The sequence below is a fragment of the Crinia signifera genome, chromosome 6 (assembly GCF_055691185.1).
Source record: "Crinia signifera chromosome 6, ASM5569118v1, whole genome shotgun sequence".
Lineage (NCBI taxonomy): Eukaryota > Metazoa > Chordata > Amphibia > Anura > Myobatrachidae > Crinia > Crinia signifera.
The window spans coordinates 24598826-24619623 of NC_139222.1; the positions used below are offsets into that span (position 1 = coordinate 24598826).

Genomic DNA, 20798 nt, shown 5'->3' on the forward strand with positions numbered 1-20798 from the left:
CTCCCGGACGGAGGCCGCGCGCCGGCGCCATCTTGCTGCTGCGGCAGCTCACAGAAGATACGCTCCAGAGAGTCACTCTCCTTATATCTCCTGCCAGACTGCTGTATACTCTACTGGTCAACCGCTTCGCTCCTGCTGACATCCCACTGTGCCTGGCATCTTGTGCTACCCAGGAATAAGCAAGGTCCAGTCGTTAGAATTGCTTTAAGGTGGAGGCTGTGGCCATTTTTGACCTGTGTGAATCTAGCATTATTCCCACTTCTACTATTTACACTTTGATGTTTTGGCGGCGGGTGGTGTGCTAGCCACACTCTTCTGCCTTTGCTTTATATCAGTAATATTTTCTGACTGTTTACATCAATGATGCTTTGTTCCTTGCATCAAATACTTAAGGCCATTACTGCCTCTACGCAGAGGCTAATTGCCGCATTTGGGGAGGTGGAGACTACATCTAAAAATCCTGCAACTGGCACTAATGGAACATACATGGATCAGTGTTGCCCAGGAGGAGATGTCCCCTTTACCCCCTGTTATGGCTCAAGCCCCTGTTATTGGGATGTACCTCCAGATCACTCCTATTGAAAGTACCATTGGGGCATCAAATGATGGAGGTGCGATCACCTTTCTACCTGCAATGACCCTGCGTTCTGTATACGATGGGAATCCGCTTTTTTACAAGACTTCACCAGGATTGCTGATCTACTGTCGCTTCACTTGTGAAAACCATGAGATTTCCGCGTTGCTTCCAATAATACTACCTCTGTTTAAGTTGACTAATCTGGTATCCTTAATATCCAAATACGCTGAACGCTCCGATATACATTCTGGTCTCTATGGGGATGGAACTGGCACTATATTTATCCCATACCAAAATGCTAGCAGATGGCCAGATTGATGTAATACTCCATTTACCTAAGGAGGTGACTCCTTCTAATTGTGCTCACTATACATTACTTTATGATGTTTTACATAACCATATCCTGTTATGATTTTATTTGATTTTATATGTATGCTACAATACATTCTGCTGCTTTCTATTTTACATACTTGTGACTATATAACAATAGGGTGTGCACAGCTGACTTAGGCAGGAGAGTCGCTTATCCCAGTTCTGGATCATTTATGTTTGATTTTTCACTTTTCACACCGTCCTATTACATCCAGTTATTTATCCCATTTCTGCTACTTCACGCAGTAAAATATATTCTGTTCTTTATGCCCCTGGTAGTTCTCCTTTCAATATCCTTTATTTTGGGGGGATAGTATGGGTGGGATAGTTGATAGGTGGGGGTCTAGGGTGGGGAGGGATAAGTTAGGTTTTTTGGGCTATAGTAGCTGCTTTCGCCAGCTAAGGGCCACTAACTTTCTCTCCTCAGTGGTTATTGTTAGTGTAGGATTAGTGGGGTACAGTTACAGGGAATAAAGTACACCTAAGTTGGGGGTGGGTAGTACAGGGTGGGGGGTTTACTGGGTGGGTTGTTTTGGGTTTTTTGTTTTGTTTAGTTGAGGGTAGGTTATAGTGGCTGATGTCTAATACTCTTTTGTATTGCGTACTTGTTGTGCTATGAGAATCTCTTTACAATTATATTGGCTGCAAATCGGTCATATGTGCCAACTGTGATACGTGGGACTTTGTCGCTATATACCCTCCTTGTAATTGTCTGCCCGAATGGCGCCTTCGGGTATTGACCTTACTTATGTATTGCAATACACCATGGTAAACTGATAATCCTGCTAACATGCACACTTTTTGATCTGTATCTGCTTTCATATGCGTAACTTTAATGTATGATGTATTGTTCTCACATATGCACACTGTTATAACCAGTGCGTCCAGCTGCTTTGTTTATGTTTAGTGGTATTGCCAAAACTTTCAATAAAAATTACTGAATTAAAAAAAAAAAAAATCTTGTGAACATTGTAGTAATGTTTTCTCCCATTCTACCTTCAGATGTGTGTGAAAACAGAATGGTGTACCAGTGCAGGCTTGAGAAAAAATTAATACTACTAGAACAGTATCTTTTACAATTTAAATTCATTAGCTGTAGTTTAAATTATGGAATTCCATATATAAAAAGTTTAAGAAATTTATGGACATACAATAATCATCACTGTATAATTCATCAGTTGTATGGGGCATATTACCAAGCTGACATCAAAAGGTCAATGGTTTCAAGTTTAGCAGGTGAAGCACCAGGTGGGCAATTTGTCCCAAAGAACAGAGTCCATAGGATCCTCTGATGGGGTGAATGGGTAACATGGATGACTATTGCAAGTCTGGCGCTGAATAAGATTCTCCTCCGGATTAGTTGATTTTGTATGAAGATGAATGTCCGTATTCTTGGATCGCCCACACTGAAGGTAGAATTGAGTGGTCCAAATGTTAAAAGCTTATCGCGTTTCCCTGCTTCTGCTCCTGAGCTTTGCTGCGTTATGCAAAGCCATTCTCCCCTCTAGCGGTGCCGGGCAGGGGGAAAGCCACTCACGTTGTATGCACTGAGCAGCTTTTCCCCCTGCAATGATAGCGATCATCGCTGTCCATAATCTCCCAGTGTGTATGGACCTTTAGTCAGCAGCTCTAGAGAGGGGGGGGGGGGGGCTGGATGAGGAGGAACATCAGCCAGGACAGTTTCTGCTGGGCTTACATTTAACAACCCTCAGGTAGCTCCCACAATTTCTGGGGGGGGGGGGGGGGGGGGGGGGAAATCAAGCTGCAAGGTTTAGGGGAGACTACTCTCAGATAATCCCTGTGCAGGCAACACTGGGATCCTCACATCAATGCTCATGTTTAATGTAGATCTGCTCATCAAAATGTTATTTTTTCTGGTATTTACAAAGTATACATTTATTTATAAAACATTTCCCACACTGCAAGCATGGAAAGGTGTCTCTGATGTCTAACAAGATGGCATTTATTGCTAAAAACATTTCCCACATTCAGCATGGAAATGTTTTCTCACCTGTATGTACCCTCTCATGTAGAACAAGATTGGATTTATTGCTATAACATTTCCCACATTCGGAACATGAAAATGGTTTCTCACCTATATGTTCCCTCTCATGTTTTAACAAGATTATATTTCTTTGTAAAACATTTCTCACATTCAGAGCATGGAAATGGTTTCTCACCTTATGTACCCTCTCATGTTTAACAAGATTATATTTCTTTGTAAAACATTTCCCACATTCAGAACATGAAAATGATTTCTCACCTGTATGTACCCTCTCATGTGTAACAAGATTGGATTTATCGCTATAACATTTCCCACATTCAGAGCATGAAAATGGTTTCTCACCTGTATGTACCCTCTCATGTGTAACTAGATTTTGTTGTAAAACATTTCCCACATTCAGAACATGAAAATGGTTTCTCACCTGTATGTAACCTCTCATGTATAACAAGACTGGAATTATTGCTACAACATTTCCCACATTCAGAGCATGAAAATGGTTTCTCACCTGTATGTACCCTCTCATGTGTAACAAGATTATATTTATTTGTAAAACATTTCCACATTCAGAACATGAAAATGGTTTCTCACCTGTATGTACCCTCTTATGTATAACAAGACTGGATTTATCGCTACAACATTTCCCACACTCAGAACATGAAAATGATTTATCACCTGTATGTAGTCTTTCATGTCTAACATGATGTGATTTATGAGTAAATGATTTCCCACATTCAGAACATGAAAATGGTTTCTCACCTGTATGTACCCTCTCATGTGTAACAAGATTAGATTTTTTTGTAAAACATTTCCCACATTCAGAACATGAAAATGGTTTCTCACCTGTGTGAGGTCTCTGATGTAAAACGAAATCTGACTGACTTTTAAAACTCTTACCAAACTCAGAACTGGATGATATTGTATCATCTTTATGGTCTGTACTGTGTGTAGTAAGGTCTGAATGATCAGGAGAAGGTTCCTCATGACTAGAGGGACCAGATGAAATATCTGCACTGGGAAATGTTGGGTGTGTATTGGGGATAATGGGGTTTTCCTCTGGAGACTCTTGTCTGATGTTCTTATCTTCTAGTATATAACCTGGAGACACAATGAGATCTCCCTCCGAGGTATTCCTGCTTGTGCGACCATCTACAGGAAACAGATGAATGACAACAGACAGAATTGGTTACATTGAGAAGGAAATGTTCAGTTTAAGTGATAAAACTTCCATGAACATGTCTAATGCTGCGCACACACTGGCCCAGAGTGACTGCTCTGACGAATAGTCCCCCAACCCCCCCCCACCCCCGATCCCCTCGCATGTGCCCAATGCTGGAGAGATCATTGAAAAGATATCTCCAGGGCTCAGGGTGGCTGATCTCATAATATGACGTCAGCCACCCGCCCCCAGCACCGAGCGTCACGCTGGAATTTACATGGGAATGCCCACAAAATGCTGGGTGTTCCCATGGCCCATCACCGCCAATGCCCCCAACCGAATGGAGTACAAATTGGGCCCTATGTGTACAGGCGATCTGTCAATCTGCCATCCGCCCTTACAATCTGCCATCCGCCCTTATAACCCACTGCAGGAACTGGCGGTGATTGGCAGCTGAAATGGGCGGGAGTATGTAAGCGTGCCCACCCAGTTGTGACGTCGATCACAAGGGATCAGGCAGGAGGAGAGGGGAACTTGTAGGGGAGGCCGCCGATACTGGTAAAGAAGAAAGAGACCTTACCCCCCCATCCCCTTTCACCCCCCCCCCCAGCACCTCATCTTCCCACATCACCTTGCCCCCAGTCACATCCCCTTTCCACTCCCACCCTTTCCTACTTTTTGCTCTCTCCCAGTCCCCTTCTCTCTCTTCTCCACCCCATCTGCCCCCCACCCCCCTCTATAATATACTATTGCCACTTTGGACTGAAAGTATCATTCATCTATTCTATCAATAATAAATAATTGGCTTCTGGCTACTGAGCCGCGTATATGCACCTTACAGGATCAGCACTACTGATGGTGGTACGGGTCAGTTCTGTCAGCATACACACGGTGGGATATGAATGCAAAAACGAGAGTTATGGTTAACTTAGGTTAACTCTTTTTCTTCGAGGTCCATGGTAACCACAGGGTGACATTGGGGATGTCTCAAAGCCGTATTTAAGGGAGAGAATTTGCCGGAGGTGTCAGAAGAACCCGACGACCAAAGGAAGCATCCTGGGAGGTGAACGTGTCAAATGCATGGAACTAACAAGCATATGGTCAGACGACCACGTTACAGCCTTGCATAGTTGTTCAGCAGATGCTACGCGGCGTGCTGCCCATGATGGACCTACCGCCCTGGTGGAATGAGCTTTGATTGACAAAGGTATGGGAAGATTAGCCAGTTGGTAAGCCTGTTGAATTGCCATTCGAATCCAGCGGGCAAGTGTTTGTTTGTGCACGGGCCAGCCCTTCTTGTGGAATCCATACAGCACAAAGAGAGAATCAGATTTTCTGGTGGCCGCGGTACGGTCCCGATAAATGGTCAGAGCCCTGACCACATCTAACAGACGTTCATCTGAGGAAAGATCCTCAGAATTGAACGCTGGAACTACTATTTCCTGATTGATGTGGAATTTGGAGATTACTTTAGGGAGGTGAGAAGGTCTGGTCTGTAACACCGCCCTATCCAAATGGAAAATAAGAAACGGGGGTTTGCAGGAGAGAGCTCACAAATCCGACACCCGTCTGGCTGATGCCATAGCCAATAGAAATACTGTTTTAGCTGTGAGCCATTTATATTCCACTGATTGCATTGGTTCAAAAGGATAATTAGCCAGAGCCTGCAACACCAGAGACAGGTCCCATGGTGTTGTAGGAGGAACGTGGTTGGATACGTAGAACTCCTTGAATGAATGTATGTATATATGGAAGAGATGCTATTTTTCTCTGGAACCAAACTGACGATGCCGAGATGTGGACTATAAGAGAGGCTAGCCGTAAACCGATATCTAATCCCCTTTGAAGAAAGGATAGAATTCTAACAATCTTAAAACTTTAGGGTCATACTTGCGGGATACACACCAGGAAAAATAAGTGTGCCAGACCCGGTAATAAATCCTAGCGGATGCTGGTTTACGCGCCTGAATCACAGTCTCGATAACCTTGGCAGAAAAACCTTTGTGTTTTAGTGAGGCAGCCCCAAGCGCCATGCCGTTAAAGACAGGACTTCGGACTACAATATATTCAGTAAAATCCTTTATTAGTTTATTTTAAAATTTTATGAATAGACGGTCGTCACTCAATATTGATTTGTTCGAAAATTGTTATTAAATTATATGTAACCTTGTGGTTATTGTCCTTGTATCAAGGATCAGCGTGGAGAAGTATAAAATAAAGTAGTAGGTATAGAAAAGAAGAATAAAGTTTAAAACATGTCTATGTTGTATCATCCTGAACTACTGGGAGTAAAGGCGCAGACAGGGCCCTAGCTGGCTGCGTTGTATTAGACAGTTTTTGCTTGGCTACTGTGGTCTGTGCTAAAGGCTGAACCGTGGTCGATAAGGTATCAGCCCATGGAGGAGCGGGTTGTACCACAGGTGGTGTAACTATGGGAGGAGGACGCGATCCACTAGGGTGCCCAACAATTGTTGTACTGCCCAGGGAGGCTCCTGAGTAGCCACCATGACAGAAGACTGGCCAGGGGGGATATAGCAATTGACACACAGCCCCTCCTGAATGTTGTCCTGCTCAGACAGGCCTGCAGAACAAGCCCTGCATGACAGGAGCTTGGGAGACTGTCTGAGTGCGCCCCCGTTTGGACATAGTGAGATAACCCAAATAGTGGGGGGAGTATACAATAGGTATAGCCCTGAGGGGGAACCTAGAGTGATACACAAACATATGTGACCAGAGGATAAAACCTCTGAATCTCCCTCAGAAGATATAAGAGAACACAGGGACAGCAACAAGTTACTGACAGATAGGAAAGAATAGACTGGCACTAAGTCACAGACACAATCACTACCAAAGTAGCTGGCTAAAGCAAAGTTCTGCTGCTGCACCCCAATCATCCACTGTACCCTATGGGGTAAGTGGGGATGAGGGTGTCTGTGAAAGCGCTACAGTGTGTGGATGGTTTCACAGGGGAGACTGTACCCGCGCTCTAGGAAGGTCTCTCAGAGAGAGCCTTACCTGCTCCTGCGCTCCGGCCACACCGTCTAGGATGAGAAGTGTCCGGCGGTGCTAGGCTCTGGATCTCTCCCCCACCGAGTACCCCTCTTGACCGTGGCCGTGGGGGAGTTCAGGCGCCGACAGGAGTGACGGCAGAGGCAGCCCAGTCGCATCAATGTGGCTTAGTGTGAAAATAAGAATAAAAAATGAAGATAAAAGCTTCTTTGGGATAACTTATATGAGGTAATCCCTGCTGAATGTAACAGTGCTCCAGCTTCCTGCTGGCACCAAAAAAAACAACTGAGGATGGAGGCGGGGTTATAGGGAAGAGGGAGCAGGCATCCTGGGAAACTTTCAAAGCTTCGCTGATTGGTGCCACGGTCCTCTGGATCCGCCTACAACCCGATGTCACCCTGTGCAATAACAGTAACCACCTGCAGAAGATTATATCTGTGGCAATTATTATTATAGTGGCAAATATGTACACATAATATGTTTTTATAATTTACTTTTTAATACTAATAAAGTGATCTATACTTCTGTTATAGGGCTCTCTTACTTGTTATTTTATTTGTGTCTAATAAAGTTATACAGAATACCTTTTGGGAGCTGCAATAGACTTAAGTAGTCTTGTAATGATCTTGTTAGACAGCATTCATTTTGATTAATTAATATATTTTTAATGTAAAGTATTAGCACCTGATTATCATGATTATCCATTTCCACCAGAGAGTGTGGGGAGGAGAAAGGTCAGATCTCTGGGCTGGTAACACACAGTGACATGATGTGAGGGGAGAGCAGGAGTATAATAAGGGCTGATGGTTCCTGATGTATGAGATACACCAGAGAGTGTGGGGAGGAGACTGGTCAGATCTCTGGGCTGGTAACACACAGTGACATGATGTGAGGGGGAGAGCAGGAGTATAATGGTAGCTGATGTCTCCTGATGTATGAGATACGCCAGAGAGTGTGGGGAGGAGACTGGTCAGATCTCTGGGCTGGTAACACACAGTGACGTGATGTGAGGGGGAGAGCAGGAGTATAATGGTAGCTGATGTCTCCTGATGTATGAGATACGCCAGAGAGTGTGGGGAGGAGACTGGTCAGATCTCTGGGCTGGTAACACACAGTGACATGATGTGAGGGGGAGAGCAGGAGTATAATAGGGGCTGATGGTTCCTGATGTATGAGATACACCAGAGAGTGTGGGGAGGAGACTGGTCAGATCTCTGGGCTGGTAACACACAGTGACATGATGTGAGGGGAGAGCAGGAGTATAATAGGGGCTGATGGTTCCTGATGTATGAGATACACCAGAGAGTGTGGGGAGGAGACTGGTCAGATCTCTGGGCTGGTAACACACAGTGACATGATGTGAGGGGAGAGCAGGAGTATAATAGGGGCTGATGGCTCCTGATGTATGAGATACACCAGAGTGTGGGGAGGAGACTGGTCAGATCTCTGGGCTGGTAACACACAGTGACATGATGTGCGGGGGAGAGCAGGAGTATAATAGCGGCTGATGGTTCCTGATGTATGAGATACACCAGAGAGTGTGGGGAGGAGACTGATCAGATCTCTGGGCTGGTAACACACAGTGACATGATGTGAGGGGAGAGCAGGAGTATAATAGGGGCTGATGGCTCCTGATTTCTGAGATACACCAGAGTGTGGGGAGGAGACAGGTCAGATCTCTGGGCTGGTAACACACAGTGACATGATGTGCGGGGGAGAGCAGGAGTATAATAGCGGCTGATGGTTCCTGATGTATGAGATACACCAGAGAGTGTGGGGAGGAGACTGGTCAGATCTCTGGGCTGGTAACACACAGTGACATGATGTGAGGGGAGAGCAGGAGTATAATAGGGGCTGATGGCTCCTGATGTATGAGATACACCAGAGTGTGGGGAGGAGACTGGTCAGATCTCTGGGCTGGTAACACACAGTGACATGATGTGCGGGGGAGAGCAGGAGTATAATAGCGGCTGATGGTTCCTGATGTATGAGATACACCAGAGAGTGTGGGGAGGAGACTGGTCAGATCTCTGGGCTGGTAACACACAGTGACATGATGTGAGGGGAGAGCAGGAGTATAATAGGGGCTGATGGCTCCTGATGTATGAGATACACCAGAGAGTGTGGGAAGGAGACTGGTCAGATCTCTGGGCTGGTAACACACAGTGACATGATGTGAGGGGAGAGCAGGAGTATAATAGGGACTGATGGTTCCTGATGTATGAGATACACCAGAGAGTGTGGGGAGGAGACTGGTCAGATCTCTGGGCTGGTAACACACAGTGACATGATGTGAGGGGAGAGCAGGAGTATAATAGGGGCTGATGGTTCCTGATGTATGAGATACGCCAGAGAGTGTGGGGAGGAGACTGGTCAGATCTCTGGGCTGGTAACACACAGTGACATGATGTGAGGGGAGAGCAGGAGTATAATAGGGGCTGATGGCTCCTGATGTATGAGATACACCAGAGTGTGGGGAGGAGACTGGTCAGATCTCTGGGCTGGTAACACACAGTGACATGATGTGCGGGGGAGAGCAGGAGTATAATAGCGGCTGATGGTTCCTGATGTATGAGATATACCAGAGAGTGTGGGGAGGAGACTGGTCAGATCTCTGGGCTGGTAACACACAGTGACATGATGTGAGGGGAGAGCAGGAGTATAATAGGGGCTGATGGTTCCTGATGTATGAGATACACCAGAGAGTGTGGGGAGGAGACTGGTCAGATCTCTGGGCTGGTAACACACAGTGACATGATGTGAGGGGAGAGCAGGAGTATAATAGGGGCTGATGGTTCCTGATGTATGAGATACGCCAGAGAGTGTGGGGAGGAGACTGGTCAGATCTCTGGGCTGGTAACACACAGTGACATGATGTGAGGGGGAGAGCAGGAGTATAATAGGGGCTGATGGTTCCTGATGTATGAGATACACCAGAGAGTGTGGGGAGGAGACTGGTCAGATCTCTGGGCTGGTAACACACAGTGACATGATGTGAGGGGGAGAGCAGGAGTATAATAGGGGCTGATGGCTCCTGATGTATAAGATACACCAGAGAGTGTGGGGAGGAGACTGGTCAGATCTCTGGGCTGGTAACACACAGAGACATGATGTGAGGGGAGAGCAGGAGTATAATAGGGGCTGATGGCTCCTGATGTATGAGATACACCAGAGAGTGTGGGGAGGAGACTGGTCAGATCTCTGGGCTGGTAACACACAGTGACATGATGTGAGGGGGAGAGCAGGAGTATAATAGGGGCTGATGGCTCCTGATTTCTGAGATAGCTGTATTAACAGAACAAGGAAAATACTGTATGCAATAAGTGATTATTCCTCACCTGTGCTGATATCTGTAGGGATTTCCTCCTCCTTACACTGCTGATCACCCCTCATATGTGTTTCTTCTGTCTCTAGATCTTCTTTCTTATCAGACACATAAAACTCTTCGCTTATCTTCATATCCGTCACATACGTCTCTTCTTCCTCTGTGTCTTCTGCCTTAATGTCAGTCACATATGTCTCTTCTTCTCCCTTTATTTCTTCAACCTTAATATCAGACATATCATCACATTGAACCTACAAATAAATATCACATAAATAATGTCTGACAGTATTGAGCTTACATAGTAGATTATTGATGTATAATACACACACACACACACACACACACACACACACACACACCTGTTGCAATTCATATAGTGACAGACTTTGGTATATTGGGGAGACCCTTATTCCCACCTACCTGATCCTCATGTGAGGTCCTGTGAGTCTCCTCTGTACATTGCTGGGAATACAGAGGACGGGGATATCTGTCTGGGGTATCTCTGTTACTGGATCCATCTGTAGGAGACACACAGTGACTGAGGACACGGTATATATGTGATTATCCTGGGAATACAGAGGACGGGGACATCTCTCTGGGGTATCTCTGTTACTGGGCCCATCTGGAGGAGACACACAGTGACTGAGGACATGGTATATATGTGATTATCCTGGGAATACAGAGGACGGGGACATCTCTCTGGGGTATCTCTGTTACTAGCCAATCTGTAGGAGACACACAGTGACTGAGGACATTGTATATATGTGATTATCCTGGGAATACAGAGGACGGGGACATCTCTCTGGGGTATCTCTGTTACTGGGCCCATCTGGAGGAGACACACAGTGACTGAGGACATGGTATATATGTGATTATCCTGGGAATACAGAGGATGGGGACATCTCTCTGGGGTATCTCTGTTACTGGGCCCATCTGTAGGAGACACACAGTGACTGAATTTATTGTACATGTGGATTAGCAGATATGTGTATATAGGGGCCCCCATTCCTGCTCTCCCCTGTACAATAACAAAGTGTCCTCTTACCCAGTGATGTGAGGGGCCGGTGATTCTCCATCATAACATTCCTGCACAGACCCTTGTGTTCCTCTGTATACTCCTCCTCCTGCATAGAGAGATAGACAGTGACATCCTGACACCTTCTAGGAAACCGACACACACAGTGATACAGTCATCACCCAGACACATCCCCCGGTGTTACTGTATAATGTCCCATTCCCAGCAGTCACCTCTCCGGTCACATTCCCCGGTGTTACTGTATAATGTCCCATTCCTATCAGTCACCTCTCCGGTCACATCCCCCGGTGTTACTGTATAATGTCCCATTCCCAGCAGTCACCTCTGCAGTCTCCTCCCTCTGTGTTACTGTATAATGCCCCATTCCCAGCAGTCACATCCCCCCATGTTAATGTATAATGCCCCATTCCCAGCAGTCAACTCTCCGGTCACATCCCCCGGTGTTACTGTATAATGTCCCATTCCTAGCAGTCACCTCTCCGGTCACATCCCCCGGTGTTACTGTATAATGTCCCATTCCCAGCAGTCACCTCTCCGGTCACATCCCCCGGTGTTACTGTATAATGTCCCATTCCCAGCAGTCACTTCTCCGGTCACATCCCCCGGTGTTACTCCGGTCACATCCCCCGGTGTTACTGTATAATGTCCCATTACCAGCAGTCACCTCTCCGGTCACATCCCCCGGTGTTCCTGTATAATGCCCCATTCCCAGAAGTCACCTCTCCGGTCACCTCCCCCGGTGTTACTGTATAATGCCCCATTCCCAGCAGTCACCTCTCCGGTCACATCCCCCGGTGTTACTGTATAATGCCCCATTCCCAGCAGTCACCTCTCCGGTCACATCCCCCAGTGTTACTGTATAATGCCCCATTCCCAGCAGTCACCTCTCCAGTCAGCAGCTGGATGATCTTGTCGGTGAGTTCCAGGATCTTCTGCTCCTTGTCTCTCCCATGTGTCAGTGAGTGAGGTGGAGGCACTGTGATGGAACTCTGGGTCCTGCTCAGTTCTCCTGACACACAGGGATGACAACTCGGTGTCTCATGGTCAATGGATGTCTTCTTCACTACTATGTAACCCTGTGTATTGGAAAATACACTATCACTGCATACACTCCCAGTACCCTCTCTTATTGCTATGTGATGTCACCTCCAAGATCCACTAGTCAGGTCACTGTAGTATTAATAGATCAGTGATATCAGTGACACTCTCAGATATCCTCACCTCCCCAGTCACGTCCCTGTATTATTACTATAGATATATGTGATGTCACAGTGACACTCCCAGATCCCCCCACCTCCCCAGTCACGTGCCTGTATTATTACTATAGATATAAGTGATGTCACGGTGACACTCCTAGATCCCCTCACTCATGTCCCTGTATTATTACTATAGATATACTGTAAGTGATGTCACAGTGACACTCCCAGATCCCCTCACCTCCCCAGTTACGTCCCTGTATTATTACTATAGATATAAGTGACGTCACAGCGACACTCCCAGATCCCCTCACCTCCCCAGTCAGGTCCTTGTATTATTACTATAGATATAAGTGACGTCACATTGACGCTCCCGGATCCTCTCATCTCCCCAGTCACGTCCCTGTATTATTACTATAGATATAAGTGATGTCACAGTGACGCTCCCAGATCCCCTCACATCCCCAGTCACGTCCCTGTATTATTACTATAGATATAAGTGATATCACAGTGACACTCCCAGATCCCCTCACCTCCCCAGTCACGTCCCTGTAGTATTACTATAGATATATGTGATGTCACCGTGACGCTCCCAGATCCCCTCACCTCCCCAGTCACGTCCCTGTAGTATTACTATAGATATAGGTGATGTCACAGTGACACTGCCAGATCCCCTCACCTCCCCAGTCACGTCCCTGTATTATTACTATAGATATAAGTGATGTCACAGTGACACTCCCAGATCCCCTCACCTCCCCAGTCACGTCCCTGTAGTATTACTATAGATATATGTGATGTCACCGTGACACTCCCAGATCCCCTCACCTCCCCAGTCATGTCCCTGTATTATTACTATAGATATATGTGATGTCACAGTGACGCTCCCAGATCCCCTCACCTCCCCAGTCACGTCCCTGTATTATTACTATAGATATAAGTGATGTCACAGTGACACTCACAGATCCCCTCACCTCCCCAGTCACGTCCCTGTATTATTACTATAGATATATGTGATGTCACCGTGACACTCCCAGATCCCCTTACCTCCCCAGTCATGTCCCTGTATTATTACTATAGATAGAAGTGATGTCACAGTGACACTCCCAGATCCCCTCACCTCCCCAGTCAGCAGGTAGATGATCTCCAGGGTGATATTTAGAATCCTCTCAGTCATGTGACTCTGGTCCTTTCCCATCCTCAGGGAATCAGTGACGGGTCTCATCCTCACGTGATGTCTAGTAAACACTCCGTGTCCTCACCACTCCGTTGTCTAGGTGTAAATATAATTACAATAAACACCACACAGTACACATGTAACATATTAGGTAAAGGTGCCCATACACCGGTCCGATTTGGGCCAATTTCACCCGATCCCAATGGAACGGGCTGAGAAATCGGATGTGTTTGACGTCCGCCTTGGGTTGGATTCACATCGGACCTGAGCAGAAGGTCGGACCTGTTGCCCACCCGCCGACTCAGCCCTCATCCCAGTGGCGGGGAATGGGGTCACATGGGATACATCGCATGTGAAAGGACTGCATGTGATGCATAGCATGCAGGTCCCAGGTGGCTCGGAGGGGGTCGCATGGCCATACACTGCTGCGATACATCCCAGTAGTGTATGGCCACCATAAGAGAAATCCACACAGAGGCACAACAGCAGCTGCCTCTAATGTTTCCGCACATATAAATATACAGAGAACAATGGGCACATGTACAGTATAAGAACTATAGAATACCACAATGTCCATTGTAGTACATGGTTATCTCAAAATAATGGTAATGGGGCACCAAAGGCTGCTCGCCCTGTACAATCATCATACTACTACTAAGAAGATATCAGAGACTAAAAACCCTGAAAAAATTTATATCTAATTAAAGTTCTGTAACAGGACAACAAAAGCTGCTCCCTGATGATAATAATAATAACAATAAAATACAAAACAGAGGCTGCTCAACTATAAAATAATACCACCACACCAGAGGCTGCTCCCTCTGTATACTATTTGTAAGATTACACAACAGGCTGCTCCCCCTGTATAACATTTGTAACAGGACACCACAGGCCGCTCCCATCTGTATAAAAAGGACACCACAGGCCGCTCCCCCCTGTATACCAGGATGCCGCAGGCCGCTCCCCCCTGTATACCAGGACGCCACAGACCGCAACCCCCTTTAAAGAACACCATAGGCCGCTCCCCCTGTATTACAAGACACCATAGGCTGCTCCCCCTGTATAACAACAGGACACCATAGGCTGTTGCCCCTGTATTACAGGATACCACAATCTGTTGCCCCTGTATTACAGGACACCACAGGCTGTTGCCCCTGTATTACAGGACAGCACAGGCTGCTCCCCCTGTATTACAGGACACCACAGGCTGCTCCCCCTGTATTACAGGACACCACAGGCTGCTCCCCTGTATTACAGGACACCACAGGCTGTTGCCCCTGTATTACAGGACACCATTGGTTGCTCCCCCTCTATAACAGGACACTACAGGCCGCTCCACCTGTATAACAGGACACCACATGCTGCTCCCCCCTGTATAACAGGACACCACAGGCTGCTCCCCCTGTATAATAACACCAGGGCAGCACAATACCATCACCTGCTGCCAGATACAGCAATGTCTTCTCTCGGTCCCCCGTAACTTAATCACCGTGGCTGCTGGAAGTGAGAGGCCTCAGGTAGGATCAGCAGCGCTGCCCCAGCAAAAAGCCGAGATGCTGCTACACTGACTGAACGCGGGGATTGGTCTTCGGTAAAATGGCCGCCGCTCCCTCACACAGGGGACATTCTTTATGGTGCCTTACTAGGCGTCGTATTTACAGCACGGAATCTATCCTCTACCGGTGACCGCACCTCACAGAACTCTCTCTATACATTCCCTCAATGCAATTACTGCTTCTACCAGTCCGGCAGCGATCTCTCATTGTGTGTCCTCATACAGCGGCAGCCATTTTGTTGTGGTTTGTACTCAGCTCCCAGACTCCCCCGCGGCTGTAGCCAAAGTGTATTTCCTGTGTGGGGCAGAGTGGGAGGAGCTGTGTTACCAGGGAAACGTCCCTTCCTGGTGTGCATGGCAGGCAGGAGGGAGAGTGCTGCAGCTGGCACCAGGTGACCCCAGGTATTATACTGCTAGTAACAGCATAGTAGTGATTGCTGGGTGTGAGCCATAAGGGCACTTACAGGGGAGCTGCTGTTCTACTCACACAGGCTGCAGTATAATACCAGGGGTCAGAGCCGATATAAGGTTTCTTGGCACCCAAAGCAAAACTAATGCCACCTGCCCTCCCCCTCCCTCACCAATACCGCTATTGGCTGCCTATCGGCCAATCAAGAGTCGCTAGTCGACCAATAGCGGTATTCAGGAGGAGGAGCCGCACAATGTAAACCAACGCAACATGTGGCTTCTCCTGACAGTCCGCACTGGCTCGGGTTTTGGTTTGTTATTTTTTCTTCTTACCTGGATGCTACTTGGAAGGAATGTTGGATCTACGCAGGAGGAGCCTTGTAAGTATAATATCCTTCCACAGGTACCCCCTGGATTTCTTCAGGACCAACGGACGGATGGACGCAGACCTACCTACGGGGTCAAGATAGGTAAGTATCTGTATGTGTGGGCTCCGTGTGTAATACTGTTTTATTTTTCAGGTGTGTGTGTGTGTGTGTGTGTGTGTGTGCTTTTTTTTAACTGTTGGTTCTGCTGGGACTCATAGTTCCACAGAAGAACCCAATGGTTTTATTCTAATATTACACATTTATCAGCCCGGTACCCACAGCCCTGGGGAATCGGGGACAGCCCCAGGCTTCAGCCTGGGTAGGTAAATTCTGGAGGGGGGGACCCCCACTCCACCAGGACCCCTGCCCAGGCTGACCAGTCAGGGGGTTAATGCTTTGGCCGGGGTGACTTGTAGAAAAAGTCTCCCCCCTGCTGTGGCAGGGAGTAGATCAATTGGTCACCAGCAAGTTGTTAGACAGTCCATAGGTCGACATGCAGGAAGGTTGACATGCAGGAAGGTCGACAGGATTATTGTCGACATGGGTAAGGTCGACAGTGAAAAAGTTGACTTTTTTTTTTATTACATTTTTTTCCCCTTATGTCAACCAGGGGCGGAGTGGGCCATCGGGACACCAGGCCATTTCAAACCCTCCTCTGTCCGTCCGTTTTCAATGCTTTCCGGACGGAATCCTGCCTACGGGCCTGAAGAGCAGTGGCCACGCCCCCTCCGCCCGAGCACACTGACTGACACCCGTTACCCAGCAGCAGCAGGCCTGTGGCAGAGACAGGAGGACAACAGGAACCCTGCAGTGGATCATTTGTCCTGTACAGTGGCTGCCAGACCGAACATGAACAGTGAGTACTTCTGTACTCAGCGTACAGCCCCTGCTGAAAGTGTCACGTTACCCGCAAATTTCTAGGGGGGGGGGATCGCGGGTGGGGGAGGGGTGCCCGCAAATTTCGGGGGGGGGGGGGGGGGTAGTCATGGGTGAGGGAGGGGTACCCGCAAATTTCGGAGGGGGGTGCACCAGCAAATGGCTTCTTTTTCCTTCTCTCTCTCTGCGATCCCTCTATCTCTCTCTGCAATCCCTCTCTCTCTGCGGTCTCTCTCTCACTCTCTCTCTGCAATCTCTCTCTCACTCTCTCTGCAATCTCTCTCTCTCTCTCTGCGATCCCTCTCTCTCTGCAATCCATCTCTCTCTGCAATCTCTCTCTGCGATCCCTCTCTCTCTGCGGTCCCTCTCTATGTCTCTCCGCGGTCCCTCTCTCTTCGATCCTTCTCTCTATCTCTCTCTGTGGTCCCTCTCTATATCTCTCTCTGCGGTCCCTCTCTCTATCTCTCTCTCTCTGCGGTCCCTCTCTATCTCTCTCTCTGCGGTCCCTCTCTATCTCTCTGCGGTCCCTCTCTCTATCTCTCTCTCTGCGGTCCCTCTCTCTATCTCTCTCTCTGCGGTCACTCTCTCTATCTCTCTCTCTGCGGTCCCTCTCTCTATCTCTCTCTCTGCGGTCCCTCTCTCTATCTCTCTCTCTGCGGTCCCTCTCTCTATCTCTCTCTCTGCGATCCCTCTCTCTATCTCTCTCTCTGCGGTCCCTCTCTCTATCTCTCTCTCTGCGGTCCCTCTCTCTATCTCTCTCTCTGCGGTCCCTCTCTCTATCTCTCTCTCTGCGGTCCCTCTCTCTATCTCTCTCTCTGCGGTCCCTCTCTCTATCTCTCTCTGCGGTCCCTCTCTCTGCGGTCCCTCTCTCTCTCTCTCTCTCTGCGGTCCCTCTCTATCTCTCTCTGCGGTCCCTCTCTATCTCTCTCTGCGGTCCCTCTCTCTATCTCTCTCTGCGGTCCCTCTCTCTATCTCTCTCTCTCTGCGGTCCCTCTCTCTATCTCTCTCTCTCTGCGGTCCCTCTCTCTATCTCTCTCTGCGGTCCCTCTCTCTGCGGTCCCTCTCTCTATCTCTCTCTGCGGTCCCTCTCTATCTCTCTCTGCGGTCCCTCTCTATCTCTCTCCGTGGTCCCTCTCTCTCTGCGATCCCTCTCTCTCTCTGCAATCTCTCTCTCTCTGCGGTCCCTCTCTATCTCTCTCTCTGCGGTCCCTCTCTCTATCTCTCTCTTTGCGGTCCCTCTCTCTATCTCTCTCTCTGCGGTCCCTCTCTCTATCTCTCTCTCTGCGGTCCCTCTCTATCTCTCTCTGCGGTCCCTCTATCTATCTCTGCGGTCCCTCTATCTATCTCTGCGGTCCCTCTATCTATCTCTGCGATCCCTCTCTCTATCTCTCTCTGCGGTCCCTCTCTCTCTGCGGTCCCTCTATCTCTCTCTGCGGTCCCTCTCTATCTCTCTCTGCGGTCCCTCTCTCTATCTCTCTCTGCGGTCCCTCTCTCTATCTCTCTCTGCGGTCCCTCTCTCTATCTCTCTCTGCGGTCCCACTCTCTATCTCTCTCTGCGGTCCCTCTCTCTATCTCTCTCTGCGGTCCCTCTCTCTATCTCTATCTCTCTCTCTGCTGTCCCTCTCTCTATCTCTCTCTGCGGTCCCTCTCTCTATCTCTCTCTGCGGTCCCTCTCTATCTCTCTCTTGCGGTCCCTCTCTCTATCTCTCTCTGCGTAGTTTGGACATGCCCGACCTAAAGTCTTGTCGACCTAGTGGTTTCGACCTACTTGGTGGTGATCCAATGTATCCCCTGTGGCATTACCCTGCTGGGCCTGGTGCTGGTTGTTAAAATACCGGGGACCCCTGCTCATTTTGTCCCCCATATTTTGGGAACCAGGACCAGCCCTTGGGCCTGGTGCTGGTTTTAACCCCTTGAGTGGTGGGTTTTGCTGGGGCAGGACAAACCTACCAAGGTATGTCCTGCCCCAGCAAAATCCACCAGTGTTCCCGCTAGGCTTATTTTGCAGGGCGCTGCACCCTGCCCCTTTGAAAGCTGCACCCGGCACGTTTTTGCCCGCCCTGCGCCCTGTACAGTTAATAGGCGCTGAGAAGTTACGGTACCTCCCCGGCCGTTGCCGCGCTTCTAGTACCCGCCAGCTGAGTGTACAATGCTGAGCGCGTCAGCGTGTGGATACTCCCCTCAGCCCTGCAGTCTCCAGAGTCCATAGCCGTGCTGACAGGCTGCTCACCTCCTCTTATGTGAGCGGCTGTCAGCTGTTCCATGGAGCATCCCTCCTCCCCCCTGTTGGATCGCTCACCACTACTGAGCGTGTCTGCTTTCTCACTCGGGTAGAGGCGAGATCCCCACTTGTTTCACCTTCAACAAGCCTCCGAGTGCCGCTTCTTTCCTATTGTTATATATATATATATATATATATATATATATATGATGCAGTTCATATCCTGGCGGTTGGATTCCCGGCATTCAAAATCCTGACACCGAAATCCCGACACTTTCTCCCTCCGTGGGTGTCCATGACACCCATAGAGGGATAATAACGCTTGGCACCGGGCCTTCTGCGTGGCGAGCACAGCAAGCCGGCAAGGGGGGGTGATCCACGTCCCCCCTTGTCGGGATTTCCGCAGTCGGGATTTATATATATAGACAAGATAACCCTTTCACTGCGCTAAGAAACAAATGGCTGCACCACCTCTATAAGTTCCCCCTGTTAGTGGAGGAAAAGGACAGAATACAAGAAAGAGTATATAGAGTGCGCCCAAATAAACGCCGCCGCCACCAACCCAAAAATCCTTTATGGGTGACTTAATAGGCAGTGATTACAATGGTTTTAAAACTGTTTTTAATTTAAAAAAATCATTAAAATATGTTCAGATAAAGTTCTTTACAGCAGCGTGTAATCCGGCAATTTATCGGTCAGTTTTCCATATACAGTTCAATTGAAACACAAATTTCTATATAACGTTCATCAGAAACCCAACGCGTTTCATCTGTTAGACTTCATCAGGGGTATATACAATATCGACATTGTGGATGGTTATTTATACAGCGTTTGGTACTTGTTTCCTAGCACGGCCACACCGATTAAGATCGGGGTGGTCGTGCTGAAAAAAATCGGGTCGATCGCATCGCATGCGATTTGGTCGCATGCGATGCGATCGACGCGACCGACCGATTTTTGACCCGATTTTTTTCATTGAATCCAATGTAAATTGGGTCCCTGGGACCCAATTTTACATTGGATTGAATGAAAAAAATTCCAAACCCCCCCAAATTGAAGCGCGTACACAGCGCCCCACGATAGACGGCAACCCGAAGCGTGGCGAGCGCAGCGAGCCCGCGAGGGGCGGCGGTACGCGTCCTCCGACCTTTTCATGCCCTACTATCCACTAGGGCGTGGAGTGAGAATAGAATAGTGTGGCGAGCGCAGCGAGGGGACGCGGATACCTTCACAGGTAATCGCGTCCCTTCGCGGGCTTCACAGGTGTCCGCGTCGCCACGGACACCTGTGAAGCCCGCGAAGGGACGCGTTTACCTGTGAAGGTATCCGCGTCCCCTCGCGGGGCTCGCCACGCTTCGGGCTCGGTGGCTCGCTGCGCTCGCCACACTATTCTATTCTCACTCCACGCCCTAGTGGATAGTAGGGCATGAAAAGGTCGGAGGACGCGTACCGCCGCCCCTCGCGGGCTCGCTGCGCTCGCCACGCTTCGGGTTGACGTCTATCGTGGGGCGACGACGGGG

The 20798-nt window shown here is 48.4% G+C and overlaps 2 protein-coding genes across 3 annotated transcripts in view; both read right to left on the reverse strand.

The window, feature by feature from the left end:
* Positions 1–2717: 2717 nt before the first annotated feature.
* The window catches only part of LOC146010226 (uncharacterized), a 70575-nt gene continuing 52494 nt past the window's right edge, over positions 2718–20798 (reverse strand). Inside the window, 3 exon segments of the mRNA XM_083151262.1 lie at positions 2718–3325; positions 3327–3513; positions 3681–3794. Coding sequence (XP_083007388.1) covers positions 2938–3325; positions 3327–3513; positions 3681–3794 — 689 coding nt within the window. The 3' untranslated portion in view covers positions 2718–2937.
* On the reverse strand, positions 3967–15654 carry LOC146010204 (uncharacterized). Of its 2 annotated transcripts, XM_083151221.1 has the most exons (8): positions 15340–15654; positions 13794–13946; positions 12365–12556; positions 11490–11568; positions 10865–10962; positions 10458–10695; positions 7126–7285; positions 3967–4100 (listed from the first exon to the last, which is right to left on the reverse strand). In XM_083151221.1, exons 2-7 carry the CDS (start codon positions 13896–13898, stop codon positions 7152–7154), a joined length of 846 nt encoding a protein of 281 aa, XP_083007347.1. In that variant the 5' UTR covers positions 13899–13946; positions 15340–15654; the 3' UTR covers positions 3967–4100; positions 7126–7151. The 2 variants fall into 2 exon arrangements, with proteins under 2 accessions (XP_083007347.1, XP_083007349.1); XM_083151223.1 differs by lacking the exons at positions 3967–4100; positions 7126–7285 and adding an exon at positions 7329–7538.